The following is a 23,450-nucleotide window of genomic DNA, read 5'->3' on the forward strand; positions in this document are numbered from 1 at the left end:
GATTGTTTTAGCTTACATTGCTGGTGCAGTGGTTTAATTCAATCAATTGAATATGCTTTTGTGTTGTGTTGACTCAAATGAGGGAGGTATTTAAGGCATGTTTTTGGTATTTATCCAGTCAATATGGGTGTTTTGTGATGCTTCCCATACAAATTGGGGAATAGTCTTCATGGTGAGCCACAGAAAGAGAATAGTAACTGGTGTGACCGATTGGGGGTCAGAGTTCGCTATGTGATGAAGTGGCACAGCCTCTATCAATCTGTCAGTCATTCTGTCACAACGGTGGTCCCTGAATACTGGCTGCCACTCAGGCCAGCCCCTCTTCACACGACCGTGGCTCTGCCTCTGGGAAACTCTCATTCTTCCCCCTCCTGTCTTTTCGGTCCCCTTTACTCCTTCACCAGCTTTTATCTCAACTTTACAAGCTGTCCCTTTTCAGTCTATTATTTCCTTACCTCCAACTCTGGCTCACGGAGCAGGGGGGAAGGAGGGAAGCATACTAAGAGGTGTGGAATTTTTGTATCGTTCTTGGCAGCCATGGCGATCCGTCACAAGGCACTTTGCCCTTTCCTTCACGCTTTTTTTTTCTCCCTCCCTCAGCTTTTTCTTAAAGCTTCCTTATTCTACCTCCCCATGAAAAGCCACTCTAGTCTTCCCAGCAAACCTGTTTCTTTTTTTCCCTCTTGTCTGTGTGCGCTTCTCCCCTCTTCTTGAGAGTCTTGCTGAAGCATTGGAAGTGGTAAATCCAGTCTGAGAATTCAAACCATGTAAGCACCGGACCAAAAACAAAGGTATACATGTAGGAGTGGGTTAAAATGTCTGTTTGCCTTCCGTGCACGTGAGCGTGCATATGTTTGAGAGATGAAGAAGATTGGGTAGTCAGTGGGTGTGATTATGTGGCCACAGTAGATATGGGATTGCTGCGCTTTCCAATTAATCTGAACCGAAACTACTTTCCTTTTTCAAAACTGCATGTTTCCCATTTCACTTACTAATCCAGCCTATGCTCTAACCCACTCCACCACCACCATTATTCTTCAGCATAGTTCTAAATCTATCTCCATCATTTTCTTGCATCGTCTGTCCCCTCCCACCACCCTTAATCTGTTTTTGTAATCTGTCTGGTGAAATCAATCTGGTGGGAAAAAACTCTGCGATTGTCAAAAGGATTGTAATCGCCTCTTATACAGGTTGAATGCTCATTGACGTGTTGACGTTTCCTATCTTATACAGTCGGTTATTGTCTGTAAGAAAACCTTAGTGACCAAATTGACAACGGTTCCAAAAACTGATTGTTGGATATTCCCGCTTTTGTCAGTGTCAAAGGCGAGAGGGCTTGTTTTATTGACTGCACTAGATAAAGAATCAGGTCCAATGTTTTAACTCGACTGTCGGCATTACCAAAGTCTGCACGCTGTCTGTGTGTATTTCCTGGTGAAGTGCTGCACTTCCTGGCCACGTCTTTTCCCGGGAAAACAGCGTATCCTGTCTGCACAATAAACAATACAGTTCTCACACCAACACACGCAAGACTGTAAAAGTCTGGACTCTGGAGTTGATTGAATTTCCCAGGCTTGTATGAGGGGGGAAAAAAATTAGTTTGAACTATGAGAATAGGTATATTTTTTGTTTATGAATTTTTAATAGTGATCGAATTTATGAGGGATGTGCTCAACTGTCGAGCTTTGAGGATGACTTGGGATCCGCCTCCCTGCCTGTGCTGCTGTCAAATCTCTGCGTCTCTATTTGGAGTTCTCCTCTGATCAGTGTCACCCCCACCAGTGTTTTTCTGCCCTCCTGCCCATCCTCGTGTCTCTACCTTATCTTCGCAGCAGACTTCTTCTCTCCTTTCCACTTTGCTCCTCCTTTCTGCGCGGCTTCACAACTCCATAACCCCACACACACAAAAATCAGAGAGGAAGACAAACTCCATTAGTACACAGATTTATGATTAATAAGTGGAGCCAGCACTATCATACTCATGGTATGTGAAGCAGAGATAGAGTGTCTTCCTAAACTTGTTTGTCAAATCTGGGTTACATTCAAGCATGTATCTGTTTGAATGAGGAAGCAAGAGTCAGATATTATCTCTGAAAATGAACCATTGTGTTTTTTTGTTGCGTAAATAAGGGTCATTGTTTAACTTTTGTTTTTTTCTCTTTCCTTTTTTTTCCTGTTTGTTAGATGTCTAAGCTAGTGTGTAAACACATCCCCACAGCAAATACTGTTACCCCCTAGAGGTCAGTTGTGTTATTGCCATTATCGCTATTAGATATTTGTAAACAAGAAATACTACTACTACATTTAAAATATAAAAATAAATAAAAAAAGCTGTTTATTAACTGTGGCCTGTACTCACATAGTTTCCCCATGGAATTCATTAAGCCGCAAGCTCAGACTGTGTTTGCAGATAAAAGAAACATGAGCATGAAAGATTTGCCTTGTGAAAATCAATCCAGCAAAATCGATTTTCTTGTACAGATATTTGCCTCCTGAGAAATGTGATGTCAGTTGTGACATTTTTGTTCTGGCCCTTCGTTTTAAGATACAAATGGCTCAGGGGACAGCGTGAGGCAGTTGGAAAGAGCATATGTATTCATCTAAGGCTTCTTATTGCAGTGGAATCAGCCAATTATTCCTCTGCTGGACTTAAAGCTTTGTCACTTTGCTGGGTGGCAGCCGGAGCTATGCAAGTTCAGTTAGGAACTCTGGCAGAATGACCAATGATCCAGCCAGACAAAGGTTGAATGACAGACTGGAGGAATCTGATTGAGATGGATGACAAAAAGTCAAATGGTGCAAAGAATGAAAGCTGCAATATTATGTTAAAAAGGAGGAGCAAAATGAGTTGGACCGTATTTGTTTCTATGACAACCCCAGCATACCCACGCTACATTGTGCTCTGCCGAAAGGTGGGTCAGAAAGTTGCATATTTGGAATACCACCAGAAACAGTTTTGTGATTGGTTTAGCAAGTCTGGGCTGGGGGAGGGACAGAGTTGACATGAGGATCTGGTTTGCTTATTGAGTGATGAAAGACGGACAGAGAGTGGGAGGGGACGGGTGACATTGATGGATGAATAGATAGACGGATGAAAGAAAAAGAGTTTGAGCAATAACATCAAATAGTCTGGCTTAACTAAACTCATGATGCACCTCTGAAAGGCTTCACCTCCATCTGATGTGCCACCTCCCTCCTGGAGTAACGTAGCTTTCACAGATATTTCATTGAAAGAAATGTCTCCCTTGTGGGACTCTGTTAGCACCTTTCACTTTCCCCTCTGCAACCATGGACACACTTTTACATACACATTCATGTCTCTTTTTAAACTCCAAAAAACTCCAGTGTAAAGAAGTAATACCCCTTCTCTGTGTGAGAACCACAGGCATGGTAGAAATACTCCACCCTGCCTATCTCACCCTTACTCTGTCCCCAGCCCCTCTGCCCCTGCTCTGGGCCTCCCTGTCCACTTTAAGCCCCTGTATTAAGCAGGGTCTGGTGCTGATGAATGGACCAGAGCTGAGCCTCTGCTCCACCCAATAATCCAGGCTTGGACGAGCCGATTAGGCGGTCCCCACATTCCGGTTCACTCATCTGTGACGCAGGCCAGTCACCTTTTACTTAGCATTAATGGTGTGTGTAAAATCCAGAAGGAAAATCATGTTTATATGGTTTGGTTGACGGCACAGGTTAAGTAGACTAGAGCTCCTGTTTTAAGATGTAGTGGTGGATGTATGCGGTTTGTCCTACGGTGGCCTTTTGTGAACCTTAAAATAGTTCTGAAGAGATCTTTAAAGAGTGTGGTTTCTGTCATAGCACCTGTCTATAGAATTTGAAATGCATAAGGCCCCTTCTTGCTGACTGTTCATGTATAAAATTCTCTGGTGCTGACTTGGCGATTGTCCGACCTTTGATCCACATTGCGGCCTCTTCGCATCAGAGGTCCAGCATTCCACAGGGCGATAGAGTGCAGAGATGTGAGGGTGATGGATGGATGAAAGGAGGGGGGTAGAGGTGGAGAAGAAAGCAAAATGCTGGCCAGAGAGATTAAAAAAGAGAGATTAGTCTCTTGCTCCTGAAGAGGCTCCAATAAATCAGGAATTCCTTCTTAAGACGGGAGGAAGAGTGGCCGGGAAAAGCCTGTAGCCTTTTTTTCACCAGACTGTGCGTTCACATACACACATTACTGACAATTATTATTATCCACCTTATCGTGACTGAAACACACTCCCAGATTCTTCAGAGCTCTACAGACTACAACACGCACATACTCCAACGCAAACATTTAAACGTCTCCGGCTGAGACAGACACACAAGCACATAATCCCTGCTTCGTATCCGCCATACCTCAACAAATCTTCCTTAAGTAAAGAATACAACTCCTCCATGCTGTTACTTCTGCTGAAATTTCAAGCGTCGCTGTCATTTTAAGAGAGCATCCTGGGATAAACAATGGGAATAAATCAGACGTCCTGTTGGCAGAGACAGGGACACAGTCTGGTGGTGTAAATAATGGGACAGATGATTTTGTTTGCTAAAGAGAAGGTGGCATGATTTGACTTTGTTAGCTAAATCTTTTCACACAGAGGCATAAGCTCTCTTTGAAGTGCGTTACTCCGATCAGTTAATTAAGCAGATGATGTGGAACGTTTCAATGCATGGGCGTTAGAGGGGAACAAAAGGCAGCAGGATAATCAAAACTATTTGCCATTTAATAAAAGGGGCTCGCCAGCCTCCCCGGGTGTGTATTCAGCCACTGTTCTCTCTGCTAAGTGATGTATTCCATCAGCACAGCCATGTTGTGAATAGAGACACTCTATAACAGTGGCATTGATAAAGCAACTGTAGCACTTGCATAGATACTTTTACTGAGAGAAACTTCAAAAGCCAATTCCAACTCAAGCCCTTTGACCCCACCCCCACCCCCTGCCCACGCCTATTCATGCCCTCTGCCTTCCCCCAAAAGGGGCTGGGAAGTGGGAAAAAGGAGGGCATAATTACCCCCTCCAGGGCAACTGTAATACCCTTTTTTGTGTTTTAATTGCACCCCCCATCGACCCCCTCTTTGATGAACACATTGGGAGCATACCACAACCAGTTTGTAACCCGGTCTTGGAGGGAGAGAATGGGATAGGGAGTTTGTTTGTGTGTGTTTTCAGTGTTTGCAGGGGGGTGATAACTCTGTCAGGCAAAAGCAGACAACAGTGTTTGTTCAATAGTGTTATCGATTCGACTGGAATTGAAAGTGGCTGGGGGAAAAAACACTTTAGCGCCAATCTGGTAAACAGAGCGTGGCAGGCAAACTGCAGATAAGCACTAAGCTGTCTGGAACATGGCAAAATGATAATTATTGCCCCCCACCCCCACCCCACCCCCAAAAAGTTGGCTGGGGCAAACTATTATCAGCCCAGTTAGATGGAAGTTTCATCAGTATACTGAAAAGGTGGTTGTTTTGTAACGGGCCCGTGCTGCTGTTGTGATGGCGTTGCCGGTTAATCTGGTCATCAGTATTGAGGGAATGCAGTCAGGCGGAGAGGGCTAAAGGGGTGGGGGGAGCAGGAGTCAGGGCCTGGTGTTTGGAGCCACAGCGTCTGTCCTTTTTACCAGGGGGTACCAAGAAGACCCCTGGCCAAAAACAACAGCAGCTAACCAGCGACAGGGGCCTGTGCACTTTGATTGTTAGTCACACATATGGACCTTGTGACACAAACGTAAACTCCCCAAATGCTGCTTGTTACATTCAGGGGGTTTTATGAGAAAACTAATTCTAGAAGAAACCTCCACTCCTGTGGTGAGGTTTTACTTTCATGCTAAAGGTGTCCGATTGGCACTCTGCAGGCTTTTGGGAACTCATTACTCTTTGAGATCTGTAGATCTGATTAAATAGCAGTCGGTAATTCACACTGGCTGCTTGCATATTTATTTATTTATTTTTTGGGGTTGTTGAAAACCTGATGAACCATTCATGTATTCATTGCAAAAGCAACAGAACCCTATATTAGACACACATTCTTCTTGTGTGTTGTGAAAATATTGAAGGCTGTCCAATTTCATCCATTCTCGGGGAACCCCTGGTGATCCAGAACAGTAGGAGATGGTAAACTGATAGGCATCGCTTTGGGGGGGAGGGTGCAAATGGTAGGTAGCTATTGCTTTAGGTTGTTGAGAGATGGGAATTACTGGGAAGTGTGTGAGTTTGTGTGTGCTGCTAGCGGCCAGCTACTGATCCAGGTTGGTGATAGATGGCTTTGGCTGAGAAGAGAGCATTAGCTGTGAGCTGCCCCTGGAGCAGTCACTCAGTCAGGGGGAAGGGAACAAAGCTGAAATACCTTTAGTGACAATTCCCTGGAGATAAACTCATAATATCTCTGAAAGAAAATCCAGGAAGGGGAAGGAGCCATGGACAGCTAAGATAAAGCTAATTTAAACTGCCTCAGAGTAAGTCTTTCTATAATAACTAAATACTGTTTGTGGGGACATTTGAAGTATGCTGAAAAAATATGTCTGTGACTGCTCTTTGACCCACGTCCAAGGGGAGAGTTTACTGAAGAGCATCATAAAGAGGGTGGAGGAGGGAAGGGAGAGATGGAGGGGAGGCAGACAGTCTGACTGTGTCTCTCTATTTGTAATGAGAGGGAGTGTGGTGGGAGACGGTTACAGGCTGTCACCAGACTCATTTTGAATGTGTCCGCCTGTCTCTCTGACCCTAATGAATGGCTTAAAACATGGGACTTTTACTCTTATCCCGCTCTGTAGTGTACTCTGGTGTGTGTCTGCTTCAGTTAAAGTGAATCTGTAATCATGCATTCTGCCTCTTTATCTGTGGGTGTTGGTCTGTAGCTCTGCACATGTCGATACTCATCTCCTGTCTTGATGGGCTAACTGACTGCTAATATTTCTCTGTAAACATCGTTCGACTCCTGTGGGACGGGGGATCAATGTGCACTCGTTTCTAACTCTCAACACGGCAGCAAGCAGCAGCTACCCCTCACGTTCATCCATATTTATGCACGTTGTCTGCAGATCATTCTTCCCCTTATTGCATTTTCCCCTCTTCATTCCACTCCAACACACACACACATGTATCCTCATTCACAAACTCTCTTCCTCCTGCTTTCTATCGCTCATTCCCAGCCCTCTCTTTCCTCAGATTTCCCTGTTGTACGCTGGCATGTAGCCGATCAATATATAATCACAGGTTTTGAGGCTTATATTTATTACTGCTCTGATGCTATAACCACGGTTATCAGTCTCCTACCACTTGCATAACCGTCCCCCTCTGCCTCCTCCCTGTAGGTTTCTCTGGGACGACTACACCGTGGAGGTGAAGCTCAATGACTACCTGGACATTGTTTGCCCCCATTACCCTCAGGGTGAGGTGCCATTGCTGGATGCTGAGCGATACGTGCTGTACATGGTGGAGCACGAGGACTATGAATCATGCAAGCCCCAATCATACGACCAGATGCGCTGGGAGTGTGGCCATCCGTTTGCTCCTCACGCCCCTGAGAAGTTCTCAGAGAAGTTCCAGCGTTTTACTCCGTTTACTCTGGGAAAGGAGTTTCGCCAAGGAGAAAGCTACTATTATATCTGTAAGTGTCAATATGGCCAAAACTATATCAATTCATCTTGAAAGGGGATTCAATGTGTGTACCAAATTTCATGGCAACCCATCCAATACTTAGCTTTCATCATATGGAAACCATATCATGGCAATCTAAGAATTGAGATATTTCAATCTGGAGTTAGACTTACCGACTGAGGGAATTGAGGGCAAATTTCTGCACTTTTGCTATGTGTTTTTTTACTAACTGTGATATGCTGGACCTAAGCCTAACACATTTAACTGGGGTGTCGGCTTAGTTTGCCAGGTTTATTCAACACTTACCCCGCTAGAATGTATCCACAAAGAGCAAGCAGTGTTGTCACACTGACCGTGGCTGTAATTAGATGAACTGCAGGGCAAGACACACTTCGCCTGGTCACAGATGGCTTCCTAAGCTTTGTCCATGTTCCTATCTGTTGCCAAGTGTTTGTGTGTGGGCGCATGCATGAAGGGGAATTAAGGGGCCAGCAGAGTATAAGTGCATTAGTTCGGATGTTAACACCTGTGTGGTTTCTTCCCGGCAGCCAAACCTTTGCACCACCATGGACAGGAGTGCCTTAGGCTCAGGGTAGACGTCGTGGCTGCTGATGGTGAGTTTAAACCTTTTTTCTGTCTGTAAGTAGAGCCGTTCTGATAGTTGTAAGGCTATACCCAAGCAGAGTAATTGAAGGCATCCTTATTTTTCTTTAGGCTCTCAAGAAGCCCGAGTGGCTAAAGGAGGCACAGGTGGGGCTGAAGTTGGAGCTGGGGGTGGGGTTCACAACCCGTCCAACAGACTGCCTGCAGGTATGTTGACCAACCATGAGTCCTTTCTAATTATACTTCACCATAAAACAATCTAGGCACATTCCGATTTACACTTTAGGGTGTAAAAATGTGGTGCTAATATGTCTCCTTTATCTCCCATCTTCAAGCAGATGACCCAGTGGTAATCCTGCCAGACGTCCAGAAGAGTGTACGGTCAAACTCTGAAGTGACATCCCTCTCAATCCTCTCATTGCTAGTCCCATCATTACTGCTATTGTTGCACTGAGAGTAACTTGAAAGGACTGCTGTTGGCAGACTTTTTTTTTCAGGGACTACAATGAAGACAGTCCGTGGGGATGAAACCACTGACTCAAAAAGACAGTTATCCGTGCCCAGTGCTGGCCACAGGGAGAGACTTTTGAAGCTTGTAAAGTACAGATGGACTCTCTTGCACTACATGTGCTGAGTAACTCCTGAGCATTTGAGACAAAGTGTGTGTGCTTAGGCTTATTTTCCAAAAGGTGACTATATATTTTTTTTTTTTTTCATGGAAAGACAAAGTTCTCCTTGATTTGTATTTTTTTTTTTTTTAGGGCTCTGTCTAAAAACAAAAAAAACATGAACCTCTTTTGGATGACAACCCTATAAGAGAAAATATGAAGAAGTTGAAGAGGAACCTAAAGCGGCCGAAGAACAATCAAGAGCAAAGACACCAACTAAGAATTACATAATTCAAATGGGATGAATCCACATTCAATGGAAAAATACCTTACCTTTTGAGCCAAAGATCAGTCATCTCTCCAACTTGTACACTATTCCACCCTTGAGTATTGTGTACTATTTGTTGTATTGTTATCATAATGGTATTGAGTGGCAGATGTCCCAAGTGATTACTTTCTCTAAATGTAGCATTGGCAGACACGGGGGCTCTTCTCATGACTACCATTCCTTTGCGAACTCGACCATGTGCTTATATACTGTAGCACTAATACTGCACAGTACAGATACACCAACATACACTCTACAACACTCTCTCACTCATACACATACATACACACACACACACACACACACACACACAGAAATCATAAGACATGAAAACACACCACATTAAACTGTTATGTGTACATTCTGTGAAGATAATTTATAACATTTGCAGCTGAGATGTTTTACTGTATATACCATGTGCTCACAAAAGGAAATGTTTACTGTTGGCAATGGGGAGAGCTTTTTTTTCTCTCCTTCTCCTGGTAGTTAGTGCTTGTGTGAAAGGAACAATGTGTGAGTTGTAGCGAGAGTAAGAAAAGGGAGCGATTGATTGAAAAAAGTGATAAGACAAAATGTTTTTCTGCCAAAAGCAAACACTGAGATGTTGTGTGTATCGCAGAGAGGCTGGACTTCTCCGTTTGTTGGATCTTGCCGCTGTTTTGGTTAAACTGTCTGACGTGAAGTGCTGGTATCTTTCATTATTACATGAACCAACCTTGTGTATCATGTTGCTTTCCTTCATGATTTCAACCCCAGCATATACTTCTAAACACAAAGTGAAATTATTTACACTTTCAGAATAATGATCACAGTTTTGGATGATTTGAAAATGTTATAGTTGACAAGAGACTAGACACAGCATCACCCCGAGTTGCCAAGCACATCTTCACCTGACAGGCTGGCTTGATCTACAAAGCACAACAGTGTATGACTACCATTGAAGTCAGTCTTTTTTTATCTGAATTCTTATTACCTAATTTTTTTGTACATGTGTAAGTAGGAAAAGTGTATAATATGTATATATTTATATATAGAATATTATATAAAAAGACCTGTTTGATAAATATGCTAAATGTGAAAATTTCATGTGAAATAAAAGATATTTTTGGAAATCCAGAACGGCTTTCTTATTATTTTCAGCTATGGCTCGCACAGTATGGCCTGCATGGTTGCACTATTCGATGAATTGCCATTCAATTTAGACATTCATATCCTCAGGATGAACTGTAATTACTGATCCCTTAACTTTTTTTATTTTTTATTTAGCACCATCATCAGGTTGATCTGTTAACTTGTCTAATGCTTTGTTATTAGACCAAACTAAATGTTAGACCTGCAAAACTAATGACATTCCCATCAGCCCCAGCTGCACTTTGTTGTTTAATTACTAAATGTATGCTAACATGATAAATTGAGATTTTGAACATGGTTTACATACCTGCAAAATATCATGATGTTAACATTGCCATTGTGAGTATGTTGCATTCAAGCTTTAGCATTTATAGCTCATAGCAACACTGTGCCAAAGTCCAGTCTCACCAGCTGGAGTCTGGTTCCCATATACTTTTAAATGATTGTTTAATTATCTACCTTAAAGAACTTGTTGGTGCTAAAAAGCTTGTTAGGAACCTCAGCCCATTTCTACTTTTGATTACACTGAAAAAAGATCTCCACAGAAGGAGCTACAGCTCAGATAATGACTTGCACACACTAATGTGACAGGAGAATAGAGGCCAAGGTGACCAAAGACCAGCTAAAATAGAGAGATTTTTAAACCAACAGGTAAGGCCTATGTTTAGCATTACCGTAAAGGTTGCCTTTTGGCATGAAGACTAAACACACACCCCTCCAAACACACACCTCCTCTTTTCTCCAGCCAAGATACTTTGCTCATCTGCAAGTTGCATGACGAGCCATTGTTCTTGTCTCTCCTTCTCTTGCCTCTCCCTTCCCAGGGGAGCTTTACGGCCGTGACAGTAAAAACAGCTGTAGCACCAAACACTGGTGCCACTGCCTTGCAACTCCCCAATGTTTTCAAAGGGATGGCCATAAATTAGGGCCGGCAGACAGGCCCCTTAACCGCCTGACCCAATAAGAGTCTTCACTGAGTATAGCTCGTCAATTCTTTTTATTTACTTACTCGCTTGGCGTACCAGCTTGAGTATATGTGAACAGCAAGTGTGAAACCTTTAACACTGCAGTAAATGTTAAGGGCAGTCAGGAGTTAACCAACAAACATGGAGCACAGACAACAAGAAAATCCTGAAGGCAATGTGTTCACATCCCTAAAAGAAGAAAAACCTATACATAATGTTCATGTATCAGACGCATTACAAGGTAGCAAAGACAGCATGAGAACAGATCTCAGAATATTGAGAACATGATCAAAGAAGATAGACTTAAGGCAAGATGTTGTATATTAGTGTGTATTTAAATCTTGCCTCAGTTTGTGCTTCTCATTTCTTACCATTGCATTATATTCATACTTAAACATCTATTGGGAGATTTGGCAACACAGATGAGCTAACGTTAACTAACATTTCGCCAAACACTGTAACAAACCCCATTTTCGTAATGTTGAATATGGCTTTTAGCTGTGTAAATATCTGATGTTGGCGAAAGAAAATATAAATACATTTAGTGAATATAACTTTTCATTTATCCACACAATGTTCACTACAGTTTCAAATAAGACCACGCCCATTTAGGAGACAGGAATTGTGAACCATTTTATACCATTGGGGCAACTTGTAATGCTCTATCTTTAGTCATAGAGAATTTTTGGTCGGTCCTCCAGTTTGATTTGGACTGAAATATCTCAAAGACTATTGGATAGATGAATCCTGCTGACTTTGGTAATCTTCTGACATTCCATCTTGCGCTACCAGCATGTCAACATATCCACTTATTCTGTGAACTATCTCAAAATCTACAGGAATGATTGGTACCACATTCATGGTCACCAGAGGATGAATCCATACAGACTTTGACAACCCTCTGACTTTTTCTCTTCCATGAGGTTGAATTTGTAGTTTTAAGTAAAATGTCTCGACCAAAATGTAATCGATTGCCAAGAAATTTGACACACATTTCTATCCCCCTGCGGATAAATTGTTACAGCACTGTGAGAATGTTTATGCACCGATGTTAGCATTTAGTTCAAAGCACCCCTGTGCCTAAATAAAGCCTTACATGGATACTAGCATGGCTATAGGGTTTGTTCAGAGATGACAGTATCGGGTCAACCTCCAACTCTTCCGGTAGAGTGTGCACCCTGTAGCATGAGTCCTTGGCAGCAGCCTGGGTTCCAATCCATCCTGCAGCCCTTTGCTGCATGTCACCACCCCCGCCAACAAAACAAAAATTAAAAAATAAAATTAAAGATGCGTATGACCTTAATGTAATTGCAATACAGAGGCACAAACTGAAGCTATATTTAGCTTAGTTTATAATGTCATGGACAGTTCCCTTTATTAACTGCACAGTAAAAGGAGCAGCTTTAGCCTCTACAGCTAATTTTCCGGCCTGCTGACATTAGGCATCCTAAAATATAAATTACATCAAACTAAGAAAAAAAAGACATTTATCAATGTATCGGTCGTCATTGTGTAACCGAGAGAGAGCTGAGCCAACATTGTGGTAACTAAAAACTTGTAGGAGGTCACAAGACGCAGCAAGAAAGAAATCCACAATTCAGAGCAGGTTTGGCATGCCCAGCTGGTCTCTCTCTGCATCTCTGACTGAGTCATACCTCACTATCAGCAGGACACATGAAGACCAGTCCCTGTCTGCCTGCTAGCGTATGTTACTACTCGGAAAAGCCAGGAGTATCTGCTTTACAGGGCCTCTGGGAGGTTACCTAATGTTATTGTAGCTATTTGTAGAATTTAAGCTTCCATGCTGCCCTAGAATGGGAACCTGGTGTCTTATAAGTATCAAAGCAGCTGTTTACGAGCAGGGAAAAAACCATAGGCTAACCAATAAGTGACTTTTTAACCTCCCTCACATCATTTTTATTCAGCGATGATGCACTGCATGCTCGGATTAAATGTTGTTTTGTTGTAGCATCATTTTTGAAATTTCCTCTTTTGTCTGAGTCCTGCTTTAGTGCCTCTAAAAGCTTTAGATAATAGCAGGGTCAGACAGGGCTGATGGGAAGGAAACACCTTAGTTATACTGAGTAAGTCTGAGCCTCGGGGCCAATCAGGGCACATTTTGGTCCCCTGCCATTGGCGGCGGTCGGGGTGTGGTCTCCTCTTCCCGAAAAAAAGTCCTGTCACACACTCACTGCCACGGTCATCTTTCTTGTTCCAGCTCATGCTTTAGTTTCCTGTCCATGTTTCTTAGACATTTTTTTTACTCATTTTCACATCCACACTTCTTTTGTTCTGCCCCTTTAAACCATTAACTCTCTCTGTATCCATCTCTGGTTTTGACCCCCCCTCCATCCCCCCCCCCCACACACACACACACCTCATGTCACTTTCTCATCATGCCATTACTGTTGTTGACCCTTTTCGGTATCTGTATTAAATCTCTATCTCTTGTAGCTCTGGGCTCCATTTCTCTTTCTGTGCATCTCTAGATGGGTTTGAGGTTTTGCTGTGAAATGTGTGGGTGGGAAAAAAAACTCTTTTCTGTGCAGAAAAATGATAACCTATCATTTTTCAGTCTTGTTTTTCAGCTTGTTAAGATGGATTTGCTCCCAGCAGTGTCACTGAGTGTCTCTAGAAATGATTTTTTGGTGTCTTAAGGTCTCAGTGGGGCCATGCTGCAGGCACAACCCCATGGCCTGCCCCACTGTCTCCATCCCCATTAGGTTTCCTGTTTTTCAGCTCCTCTCTCAATTTATCTGACGCCTCTCACATCATTCTGCGCACGTTTGTTATGTTTCTCAGCCTAGTTCATTGTTAATATCCTCCTGTCAGACAGACAGACCAATTATGACAAAAAAATCTTAGAAGTGGCTCTCATACACCAAACCGAAAAGAAAGGAAAATCCAAGCGAGAGGATTTTGAAGTTACCACTTACACGTTACATCACTGAGAGATTTTAGATGACTTTGACACGAGTCAAGTGTACAGAGCTTACCACTTTTGCGATACAAGAACAAATAAATACTTTATGTATTTCATAACAAGCCAGTTTTATATCTTCAATGTGAAAAAGAGCTTAATCTCAACTTTGGTAAATCTTTAACAGGGGGTCCTCAAAGTTACTGCAGGGGGGCCACCAAATTATTGTTACATTTCCAATAAAATTAAAACGTGTTAACATGAATCCAACATATTATTGGCAAATATAAATCAGCCTATTTGCGTACTGGCCTGTGGGTAAAGTAGTCATTTAGATAACCACCAACAGATACAGTTCATCCTAAGGATTTACTTTGCCACATGTATTTAACATTAAAACATGATTTATTAAGGCATACTAGCAATTATTATTGTATTGGCGTAGTATTTTATGCAAAAATAGTATGTATAAAGGCTATAGGCCACCCTACATGTTACTGTAGGTCCAATGTGAACACTTGTTCGCCAAACAACAGTAGTAATGCTAGTCGTCCCACATTTACTGCAAATGAAATACATGGAGATTTAGAAAAGTATTTGAGGTCATTTTTGACAGGATAGCTATTGTTACATCTCTGTCTGTGCATCAGATTACAATCATCATGTAAAGGGCTAAATCTGGGATGAAGTTTATGTACTGTATATTTGAAATAAGGGATTAAAACAGAAAAGGCACTCTATATGGCACTGTTTGGCCTAATCTGATTTATATTTTTGTCTGATAGCCTTCACAATAAAAATGAACAGATGGATGTCTACAAAGTTAGATTCAGGGAGAATGATGACAAAGAAAACAGATTAACTATTTCACATGTGGTTACGGGTAAGAACATAACTGCTTACCAAGGCAAGCCTTTGGTGTAAATATCAAAGTAAAAGATTTTCTGGTGAAAAGAAAAAAACAGGTTGCCTTTCATCCCGTCTGCTCTTGCAACAGCTTGCAGACATTCATGGGGGGGTGACGTTGCAAGGCATGATGGGGTTGCAGCCAAACGGCACAACAGGCAGAGTGTGCACACAGAGAATTGCCAGCTCCTTTGCATTTGTTCTAAAGTTATGGGAGCTTTTGAAACCCCATAATGATGCCTTTGGCCAGGCTATGCTTTGTTTATACCCAGCGGGGACTCACTGAAAATGAGCATAGGCAGCTTTTTAAGGCTTACACAAAAGAATGGTACTTGCCAACATCAGATTAGTTCAAAACCTTCATACTGAGCTAACATTCTCTGATTGGAGCAAACCTGTGTGAGGGTAGAAAAGGAAATGCTGTATAATCTATATTTCATGTCGTTAACTACTGTACAAAATGGGACAAAAGAGATCAGTGTCTTGTACAGAGGGAGGCATTGAGAAGTTGATATAAAGCCTTGAGCCATGTGGGTCATGCTTTGAGAAGGAATGCATCATATATGCGAGCACTCATGCACATACTTCCTGGCCCTATTTGAACCCCCAACCCACAAACACACATTTGTAGGCAGAAAAACTGAAGAAAAATAGTCTCCAATTTAATTAAGTTCCAGCAATAACCCAAGGGCACAAGTCTGAAATTGGACAGTGGAATGTACATTTCTTTACAGATAAAATGTAGTTCATCTATACAGACAAGCAACAATCTCCAGACACACTGTGTAGTACTATTTTGGATTTGACACAAATTGAAAGCCTCTGAGAATTCCTAATAACAGTCTTAAGTGAGATTGTTCCAGTGTGACCCTTTGGTTGTTACAGATGATAATTTGGCAGAGCAGTGGTTCTCAGAGAGATTAAACTGTGTGCCGTTCACATCCAAAGACAACACTATCTTTGTGCACCGTTTAGCTCCTTTCTTTTATCTGGTTTGAGGTGTGTTAATCAGCTAAACCACCTGTTACAAACTGAATCACTGGCTGTTAATTTCTAATTTCCTAAAGCACATTTGATCTAAGTCTTATTTGAAAAAGATGACACTAAACAAGACAAAACTATGCTGCATAAAGAGTCACAACTGGTGTTCAGATCATGTCTGCTGGAAACAAAAAAAAGAGGGAGTCAGACAGGTCATCTGTAAAAGTAGTCCGTTCATCCCTTTCAGTCTCTCAAAAGTTCCGCCTTCTCAAGTTCTACATCTTTAATCCCTTTTTCCTTAAGTCCTCTTTGGCTTCTTTTATCTGCCCCTGCAGCTCTTTTGCCGCCTCGTCGCAGTCATTAAAGGTGGCTACCCTGTAGCCCACCGTGGCCAGGGAGTAGCAGCCAAATGAAACCAGCAGGTACAGAGGCATCGGCCAGGCGACCTCTCTGTAAGTCTGCGGCAGGCTCAGGTCCAACAGGTCAAAAGAGACCAAAGCCCAGGCTGCGCCCACCACCGACACACCGAACAGCCACTCCACGAGTTTTGTCATGATGAGAGCTGCCGCGAGGATTTCAGGTGAGGAGCTGGGAAACAACTTGAAAGAGAAACGAACGGTTAAAAGGCTACTTATTCATCCTTAACGTTAGCTTAGCTTTAGCACACCAAAGTAGCATCGTGTTAGCTAACGTTATTTAGCCACAGCACACGGGGAAGACAAACAGCAGATAGGCAACAGGAATATGTGGTCATACACAGCCAACTAAAGGGAATTATGTATTCATTTAAATAGCATTTCGTTCAATGATACCTTTTAGAAGAACTAATCCGATGTGTTTACCTCCTCTCCAACGCCACCTCAGCTCTGCGCATAGTTATGACGTAACCGCACGTCTTATGGGAAATGCAGTCACTGCTGTGTTGCTTCAAAAATTCCAACTAATCTACTGAGTAATTGATCAGGTAAGATTCAAACGGTATTCAAATACAACGACATTGCGATGACACTCCCTGAAATTAAAAACAATAGTTGAAAAAAAGATAACATATTTGTTTGTTCATTTTCTTTTAAATTTCATACAAATCTTGGAATAAATTATTCACAAGCTTTATTTAAGCTTAAATATTTAATAATTCTCAAGATTTATACTTCAAATCCCAACAATCTTTTGTGATCTATTGAAGACAACTAGATCATTTTTTTATATTGTAAAACGTTTTGTTAATTAGTCTACTATTTTAGCATGCATAACCTTAACTATTTATCTATCTACATATTAAATGAAGTATTTTGTTACTATTGTTGTCACACTATATTGTAGACATCCTCTTTTGTAGTAATCACTACAATGAGGAGTGAGAAGACAGTGGTCAGAAAGAGTAATTACTACATTCCCTCATTATACTTATTACTCAATAAATCTCAATGTTTGCCGCTGTCTATGTTTTTCATTAAAACGTTGCCATAGACTGTTTTCTGATGCATTAACAGCACCAGCACCCTGTTAGCTGAGAGACAGAAAACTATTTGTTTCAACTAAGTCTTTAATGAGGCCCCCAGTCAGGCTTTTAACACACATTAGACCTTTAACTGTCTCTCTGTGCTATCCTCTTAATTTAGAAATGCTATTTTGAAAATGAGTTTACCATTAGTACCAGCTGAAAGCTATCCATAAATACTAATGTTATTTCAAAGTGGGGAATCCAACAACAATTTCATTAGGGGCCTCCGGGAGCACACTGTTGTCTGATCTCAGTGTCTGTAGGTGCGCTGGGGCACGTCCGTTAATTTAGGGTGGTGAACTGTCCAGGTGCAGAGGGCATGGACCGCTCCAGGGTGAAATCAGAAGGAGTGGGAGATGTAAACATCATTCAGTTAGCTGGAGAAAGGGACGTACCAAAGAGCCACTGAGAAATAAACATCATTCTTTGGGGGAAAATGGAGAGTTATTCTTAGGACGGTGATGTTTATGTTTGTCTGCACCAATGTTAATAGTGTAAGTGACAATCTACGCGTCTGCCAGAGAGGTGAAGCCTGTTTCTTCTGTTTATGGAGACTGGTATATGCAGGACTGGAAGATAATCAGGGTTAATGTCTGTTTGCTGAAACAATAATCTTGTAATCCTAATAATCAACAATTATCTTTCCAAGTTTGCAATGTCGGTTGAAGAATATGCGTATGGCTTTGTATAACAGCTATGGTACTATGGCCTAAATGTCCACCGATGTGTATTGCGTTTAAATTTCCTTTAAAAGAAGTTGCAACTCATGATCATATCCATTATTGATTGCTATGATGACTATGTTTTATTAAGATTTTAATTATTTAATAATTTAATCTGTAAAATTGCAGAATTTCCCAAAGATAATAATTTAGAGAAAAACAGCAGATCCTGACATTTTAGAAGTTGACACCAATACATGTTTGGCCTACCTTTGCTAGATAAATTACTTAAATTGTCAATTAATCATCAAGATTTTGGTCAGAGATTTTTCTTTCAATCCGCTAATAACCTAATGACTATTTTAAAAATTTGACCCTGTTTATATTTACTCAAAAGTGCCCGGGGATACCTGCTGCACTCCATAAGATGTTATACGACATCAGACTGTGAAGGTCAGGTTACTTCACTGCATCAATAGAATGAAGCAAATCCAGGTGGGATTGCCCATGACATGCTGCATCATTACATATATCATAGCATGTGCTGTGTCCTGGCTGTGTTGCATCGGTATGAGCAGCAGTGTGAGTGTGTGTGATGCTCAGTGGGAACAGTCAGGCTGGCTTTTCTCAGTGTGTATCTCCCTGCCAGCTCCTGTTCCGTTCTAGTACTTAGAAAACCTGTGCTCCATTCGAGAAGGCCTGGCAAACGCAGCGCAACAGCCTGTGAGCAGGAGGGGCATTACAACCGAGAGAATGAGAGAGAGACACAGAGATAGAGAAAGGAAGGGAGAGGGAAGTGGACATGTAGAGTGACACAGAAAATAAGACCAGGGATGTATAGGGAAACAAAATGAGAGAGGGGTGAAGGAACTGCATCAGTTCTGGAAGAACTAGAAAAGAGAAGGTGGGGGGTTTCATAGCTGACAGGACTAGAGCGAGAAAGCTGAGAGGGCCAGGAATGAAAAGAAAGGGTGACTGAGAATGTGGACGAAAGAGGAGAGGGCAACAGAGAAAAGAGGAGAGGAGGGAGAGAGGTTTAGACGGGGGTGAAATCAGGGGATTTGCAGGTGCAGCTTGAACAACCAATGACCTTAATGGTGCATTAAATCCAGCTGTTCCTCATCCAGACTTTCCTTCAATCCCCCTAACACCTTCAACTGTGCAATAGACTGTATGCAGCACCTTGGTTCCCACAATGGGGAGTGAGTATTGCAGCGTAGGCTGATGGGATTAAAAAAAAGAAAATGAAGACAGTGTGTGATAGGGAGCGATGGAAGAGGAGATACTTGATCCTCAAGTGCAGAAATAAAAGTCACTGTGACTCCATCCACAGAACAAAGATAAGAGGCATAGATAAAACAGGAAAAGTGGTAATGGTGAGTTGTGTTGACTCTATCTCTCTGGCTTTGTCAATAATAGTGGAGTGAAAGGTCCAGATAAGAATGTGTACTACTAAAAAGCTATATAGGGAGCCAGATTTGGCTAGATAATAATTGTGTAATATTTCAAGTGTGTGAAGCAAGAGCTGGGGAGGCAGAGAAAACCAGAGAGGGAGAGAGAGAGGCTGCTTAAGATAACAATAAAGTTTGGACTCAAAAACAGGAACCCTCTGTTTCCTGAACTGGGGACAGTGTGTGTGTGTATGTGTGTTGTGTTTTCATTAGATGTGTTGTGTGTATTGTGTGTATTGTGTATTGTGTGTGTGTGTGTGTGTGTGTGTGTGTGTGTGTGTGTGTGTGTGTGTGTGTGTGTGTGTGTTTGTGTGTGTGTGTAGACGTGTTTGGGAAAAGGAAAGAATGACTAAAACTGCGTCACGATGTCCACGTTCCAGTGATATTGCTGGTGGTAAAGCGACAACTGATACCGTTGGGGTACTGTCCCGATACCCCAAGCACAGAGAGGAGAGGTGAGCCTGGCAAAACCACCTGAAATCTTCAAAGCTCATATTTTGATATGAAATTTTGGTCTGGAAATAAATGAAATCAACTGAACCTGGCAGCTATTTGCCAGACAAATCAGCCAAATATGTGGAGTGGTTTAAGTGACGAGGCAACCTTTCAAAACTGATGGAAAGTCAAAATTAAATCCCATGATTTTCTATTTGGAAAATTTGAAGAAACTGGGTGAAATTTTAAACTCTGGTTGTTTTTTGAAGGCCATGGTTAACTGCTCCTCAGATCTCTGCAGGGCAAATTGAGACATCTAGCTAAACTATCCATTCTGTCCAGAGTTTTCTGTTGCACAACTAAAACTATTGGTTTAAAGCCATGCCAATAAACCGGAGCACGTTCCTCTCCCATTGCGGAATGATGTGTGGACAAGCCAGACCCTCCTCCGCAGCGCTGTTGAGGAAGGTTTGGCATTGCAAGACCATCCTTCCATCCATCTTTACCTGCTTATTTGGTATCGGGTCGCGGGGAGAGCAGCTCCAGCAAGGGACCCCAAACTTCCCTTTCCAGAGTCACATCAACCAGCTCCGACTGAGGGATCCCGAGGCGTTCCCAGGCCAGGTTGGAGGTATAGTCTGTTCACCTAGTCCTGGGTCTTCCCCGAGGCCTCCTCCCAAGACCATATTGAGTGAAGTAGAGTTTGTGGGATGACTTTGCAGGAGGCTCATCTAACAGGTGGGGTGACTACGTATCAAAATCGATGCATCAGGGCGGAAAGCCCCGCGATACTGCTCATCAGGGGTCCCAATTCAAAGCAGGGCTGCTGAAAGTTTTGACGTTGATAAGCACACTGCTCATAAATATCCTTGATCCAAGATTGTTTATGAACAGGGAGAGTCTGTTTGAAATTGCTGAGATAATAGTTGTGAGACCCCTGCGCTACTTAGGGCCTACTTAATGAAGTCTTGGGCTACTTAAGTGGGTGTCAGGTCAGAGTGTGGTCAAGTGTGACCACTCTGAACCATGTGAGAATAGCACTTGTCTTGCCCTCAGTGCTCCCAGTAAAGACACGCACCTGTTTCAGCTGCTGTGACGGCCGCAGTGAAACAACGGAGGAATGCGCCCCCCATCCCCTCGTCTCTCTCTCCACGCTCTCAATGCTGTCCTAATAAATCTCATCACGCGGCCTGTGTTTGTCCCACTACTGCTTGGTTTGTTGACCTTTATAAGACGTCATTACATATTATCTTCATGGGTTGTGTAATTCTGCCCCATAACACAACCCCCTCAACCATGTCCACGACCCACAATATGTGTGTGTGTGTGTCTGATCAAATGCTTCTTGTCAGTGTAACAGCCATTAACAATGAACAACGGGCATAAGCTTGATGATGTCTCCCTCCTCCCTCTATCTATCCTCTCCTCTCACCCTAGAACACAATGTCATTTAGCATTGCCATAATGGACAGTGGAACTAATTGGCACATGGTTATGAAAGTTCCCCCTTGGCAATTTTAAATTGGACTGCACAGTTTCCCTCAACATCTCATCGGCAAGTCTGCTCACGGGACCTGGGGAGGTATCGATTATAAATGTTTTAATGTGGGTCAGGGCTGTGTACTCAGCAAGGGGCGAATGATGTAGGGCTACATGTCTAGACTAGAACAAACTGACTTCATCTTGTGTTTGCATAATGGATCGTAATGGGAGAAAGAGGGGAATTCTGTCTGGTAGTTTTATCTCCTCACTACATCGTTTTGCTTTGATAGATGTGTTGCACACAGGTGTTAGGGAGAAGTAGCTACTGTGAATCTGATTGCGAGCCGTATAGAGCTGTAAACTATCAGGAAGACAACATATCTCTTGCCAATACCACATTGATTTCATGGCGGACATTGCAAACTTTATCACCTCATTTCACTGATGTAATGAAGGGGCTCCAGAGAAACTGTGGCATGCATTAGATAGCCAAACACACCAAACTGAACATAAAGTCACATACATGGCCTCGGGAACTAGGTGTGCGGAGGGTGCTGCGGCACCCCCTTCTCGAAAGGTGGACAAACTACAACCATAATTAAAAATGACATACATTTATTTTAATTAATTGATTATTGATATTAACCTACTCTTTAATTACAATTAAATGTAATTGGATTTTACAATTTGGTTGGGAAGAGATAAACACATAATTTTATCAGAATGAATCTGCCAATTTTGCCAAGAGTGACGCGCGCTGCGCACCTCTGACACTCATTCATGAGTGAAGATAGTTGTGGAAACTTTCCCAGCGGGTCAACAGTACAGAAGTTAGCTTGCCTATAACACAAAAGCGCATTTTAGGTTTCTTCATAAATCAATCACAGGCTAAAAAACTTAATAGACCTGAGTCAGAAAACTCAGCAACTGTAACTGAAAGAATAGCAGTAGCACCTCTACACCTGTCACTCCAACAGCGACCCTGCAAGCAACAGACGACAAGGCAGCTAACTTTTGATTTAATTTAATGCAGTGTTTTACACCCTTGTATTTTGTGGCTCAGTGGTTGAGCTTGTAGTAGGCCTATTCTGTACCATTGTTGCAGCTTTGTGACTATGTCCTGTGTTACCCACACCTAGTTTTGCCCTGTCTTGGGTTTTGGATTTCATTCTTGTTTTAGTTTTTCCGCTTGTGGAGCGTTGGGATGGATTCAGTGTTGTGTGTGGTGGTTGACTTTGGCTGAAAATATCACTCTCGAAAATTTGTCAGCACCCCCAGCTCAAAATATGTTCCCGCGGCCATGGTCACATACACAAACTCATTAAGTCCAGTCGATGGATGGGAGCATCACTGCCTGTATACATATTGCCTTTAGTCTCTCATTATACAGACAATGTCCTTTCTTGCTCTACCAGATGAGGTCTGCCGTTCAGGGCCAAAGTCATGTTGCTCTGCATGATCCGAGAAATAACGTGGATTCAGTCATTCTAGGACACATCAATGTGCTATTGATTGCTTCTACAGACTAATTACAGTGCAGTTTGCATTGAAACAATCCACCCAGTTAAATTATTGTGCAGTATGTAATCAATAACCACCACTTGAAGATGCAATTAAAAACAAGTTTTGGAGTTGAAATTGCAAAAATGCAATGTTCTTTTGTTGATGCCATCGAGACTGTCATTGGCTTTGTGTTGGAAATGCAAAAGGTCAAGGATTATGGATTTGTGGTGGGCAGTGGGTAATATCTTAAAAGCTGATTGTGGCTGCCTCAGACAGGCGTGGCTGTCTGTCAGTGCTCGTAAATGAAGTTGATTGGGTGAGACGGCTGCTTGGTCCTGTTTATCTTCTTCTCTGGACACTAGACCCCCCCCCCCCCCCCCCCCCCCCCC

At 42.4% G+C, this 23,450-nt stretch overlaps 2 protein-coding genes and 1 long non-coding RNA gene across 6 annotated transcripts in view; 1 reads left to right on the top strand and 2 right to left on the bottom strand.

The window, feature by feature from the left end:
• The window catches only part of efna1a (ephrin-A1a), a 12,016-nt gene extending 2,953 nt beyond the window's left edge, over nt 1-9,063 (top strand). Inside the window, exons 2-5 of one of the 2 annotated variants that reach the window (XM_032535547.1) lie at nt 7,297-7,592; nt 8,131-8,196; nt 8,297-8,392; nt 8,524-9,063. In XM_032535547.1, the coding sequence (XP_032391438.1) occupies nt 7,297-7,592; nt 8,131-8,196; nt 8,297-8,392; nt 8,524-8,639 (574 nt within the window). In that variant the 3' untranslated portion in view covers nt 8,640-9,063. Of the gene's footprint in view, nt 1-7,296; nt 7,593-8,130; nt 8,197-8,296; nt 8,393-8,520 lie in introns of both variants that reach the window. The other variant, XM_032535546.1, reaches the window with a different exon arrangement.
• Nucleotides 9,064-15,681: 6,618 nt separating this feature from the next.
• Nucleotides 15,682-20,558, bottom strand: LOC116701709 (uncharacterized). Its single transcript, XR_004334990.1, has 2 exons — nt 20,434-20,558; nt 15,682-16,082 (listed from the first exon to the last, which is right to left on the bottom strand). It is a non-coding gene; the product is annotated as an uncharacterized LOC116701709 (long non-coding RNA).
• dpm3 (dolichyl-phosphate mannosyltransferase subunit 3, regulatory) lies at nt 15,685-16,922 on the bottom strand. 3 transcript variants are annotated; one of them, XM_032535564.1, is made up of 2 exons: nt 16,867-16,922; nt 15,685-16,612 (listed from the first exon to the last, which is right to left on the bottom strand). In XM_032535564.1, the coding sequence occupies exons 1-2, from the start codon at nt 16,896-16,898 to the stop codon at nt 16,300-16,302; spliced, it is 345 nt and encodes a 114-aa protein (XP_032391455.1). In that variant the 5' UTR covers nt 16,899-16,922; the 3' UTR covers nt 15,685-16,299. The 3 variants fall into 3 exon arrangements, with proteins under 3 accessions (XP_032391455.1, XP_032391454.1, XP_032391456.1); XM_032535563.1 differs by having other exon boundaries at nt 15,685-16,624; nt 16,867-16,920; XM_032535565.1 differs by lacking the exon at nt 16,867-16,922 and adding an exon at nt 16,837-16,852 and having other exon boundaries at nt 15,685-16,623.
• Nucleotides 20,559-23,450: the final 2,892 nt, after the last annotated feature.

This window comes from Etheostoma spectabile, chromosome 14 (genome assembly GCF_008692095.1).
Source record: "Etheostoma spectabile isolate EspeVRDwgs_2016 chromosome 14, UIUC_Espe_1.0, whole genome shotgun sequence".
Taxonomy (NCBI): domain Eukaryota; kingdom Metazoa; phylum Chordata; class Actinopteri; order Perciformes; family Percidae; genus Etheostoma; species Etheostoma spectabile.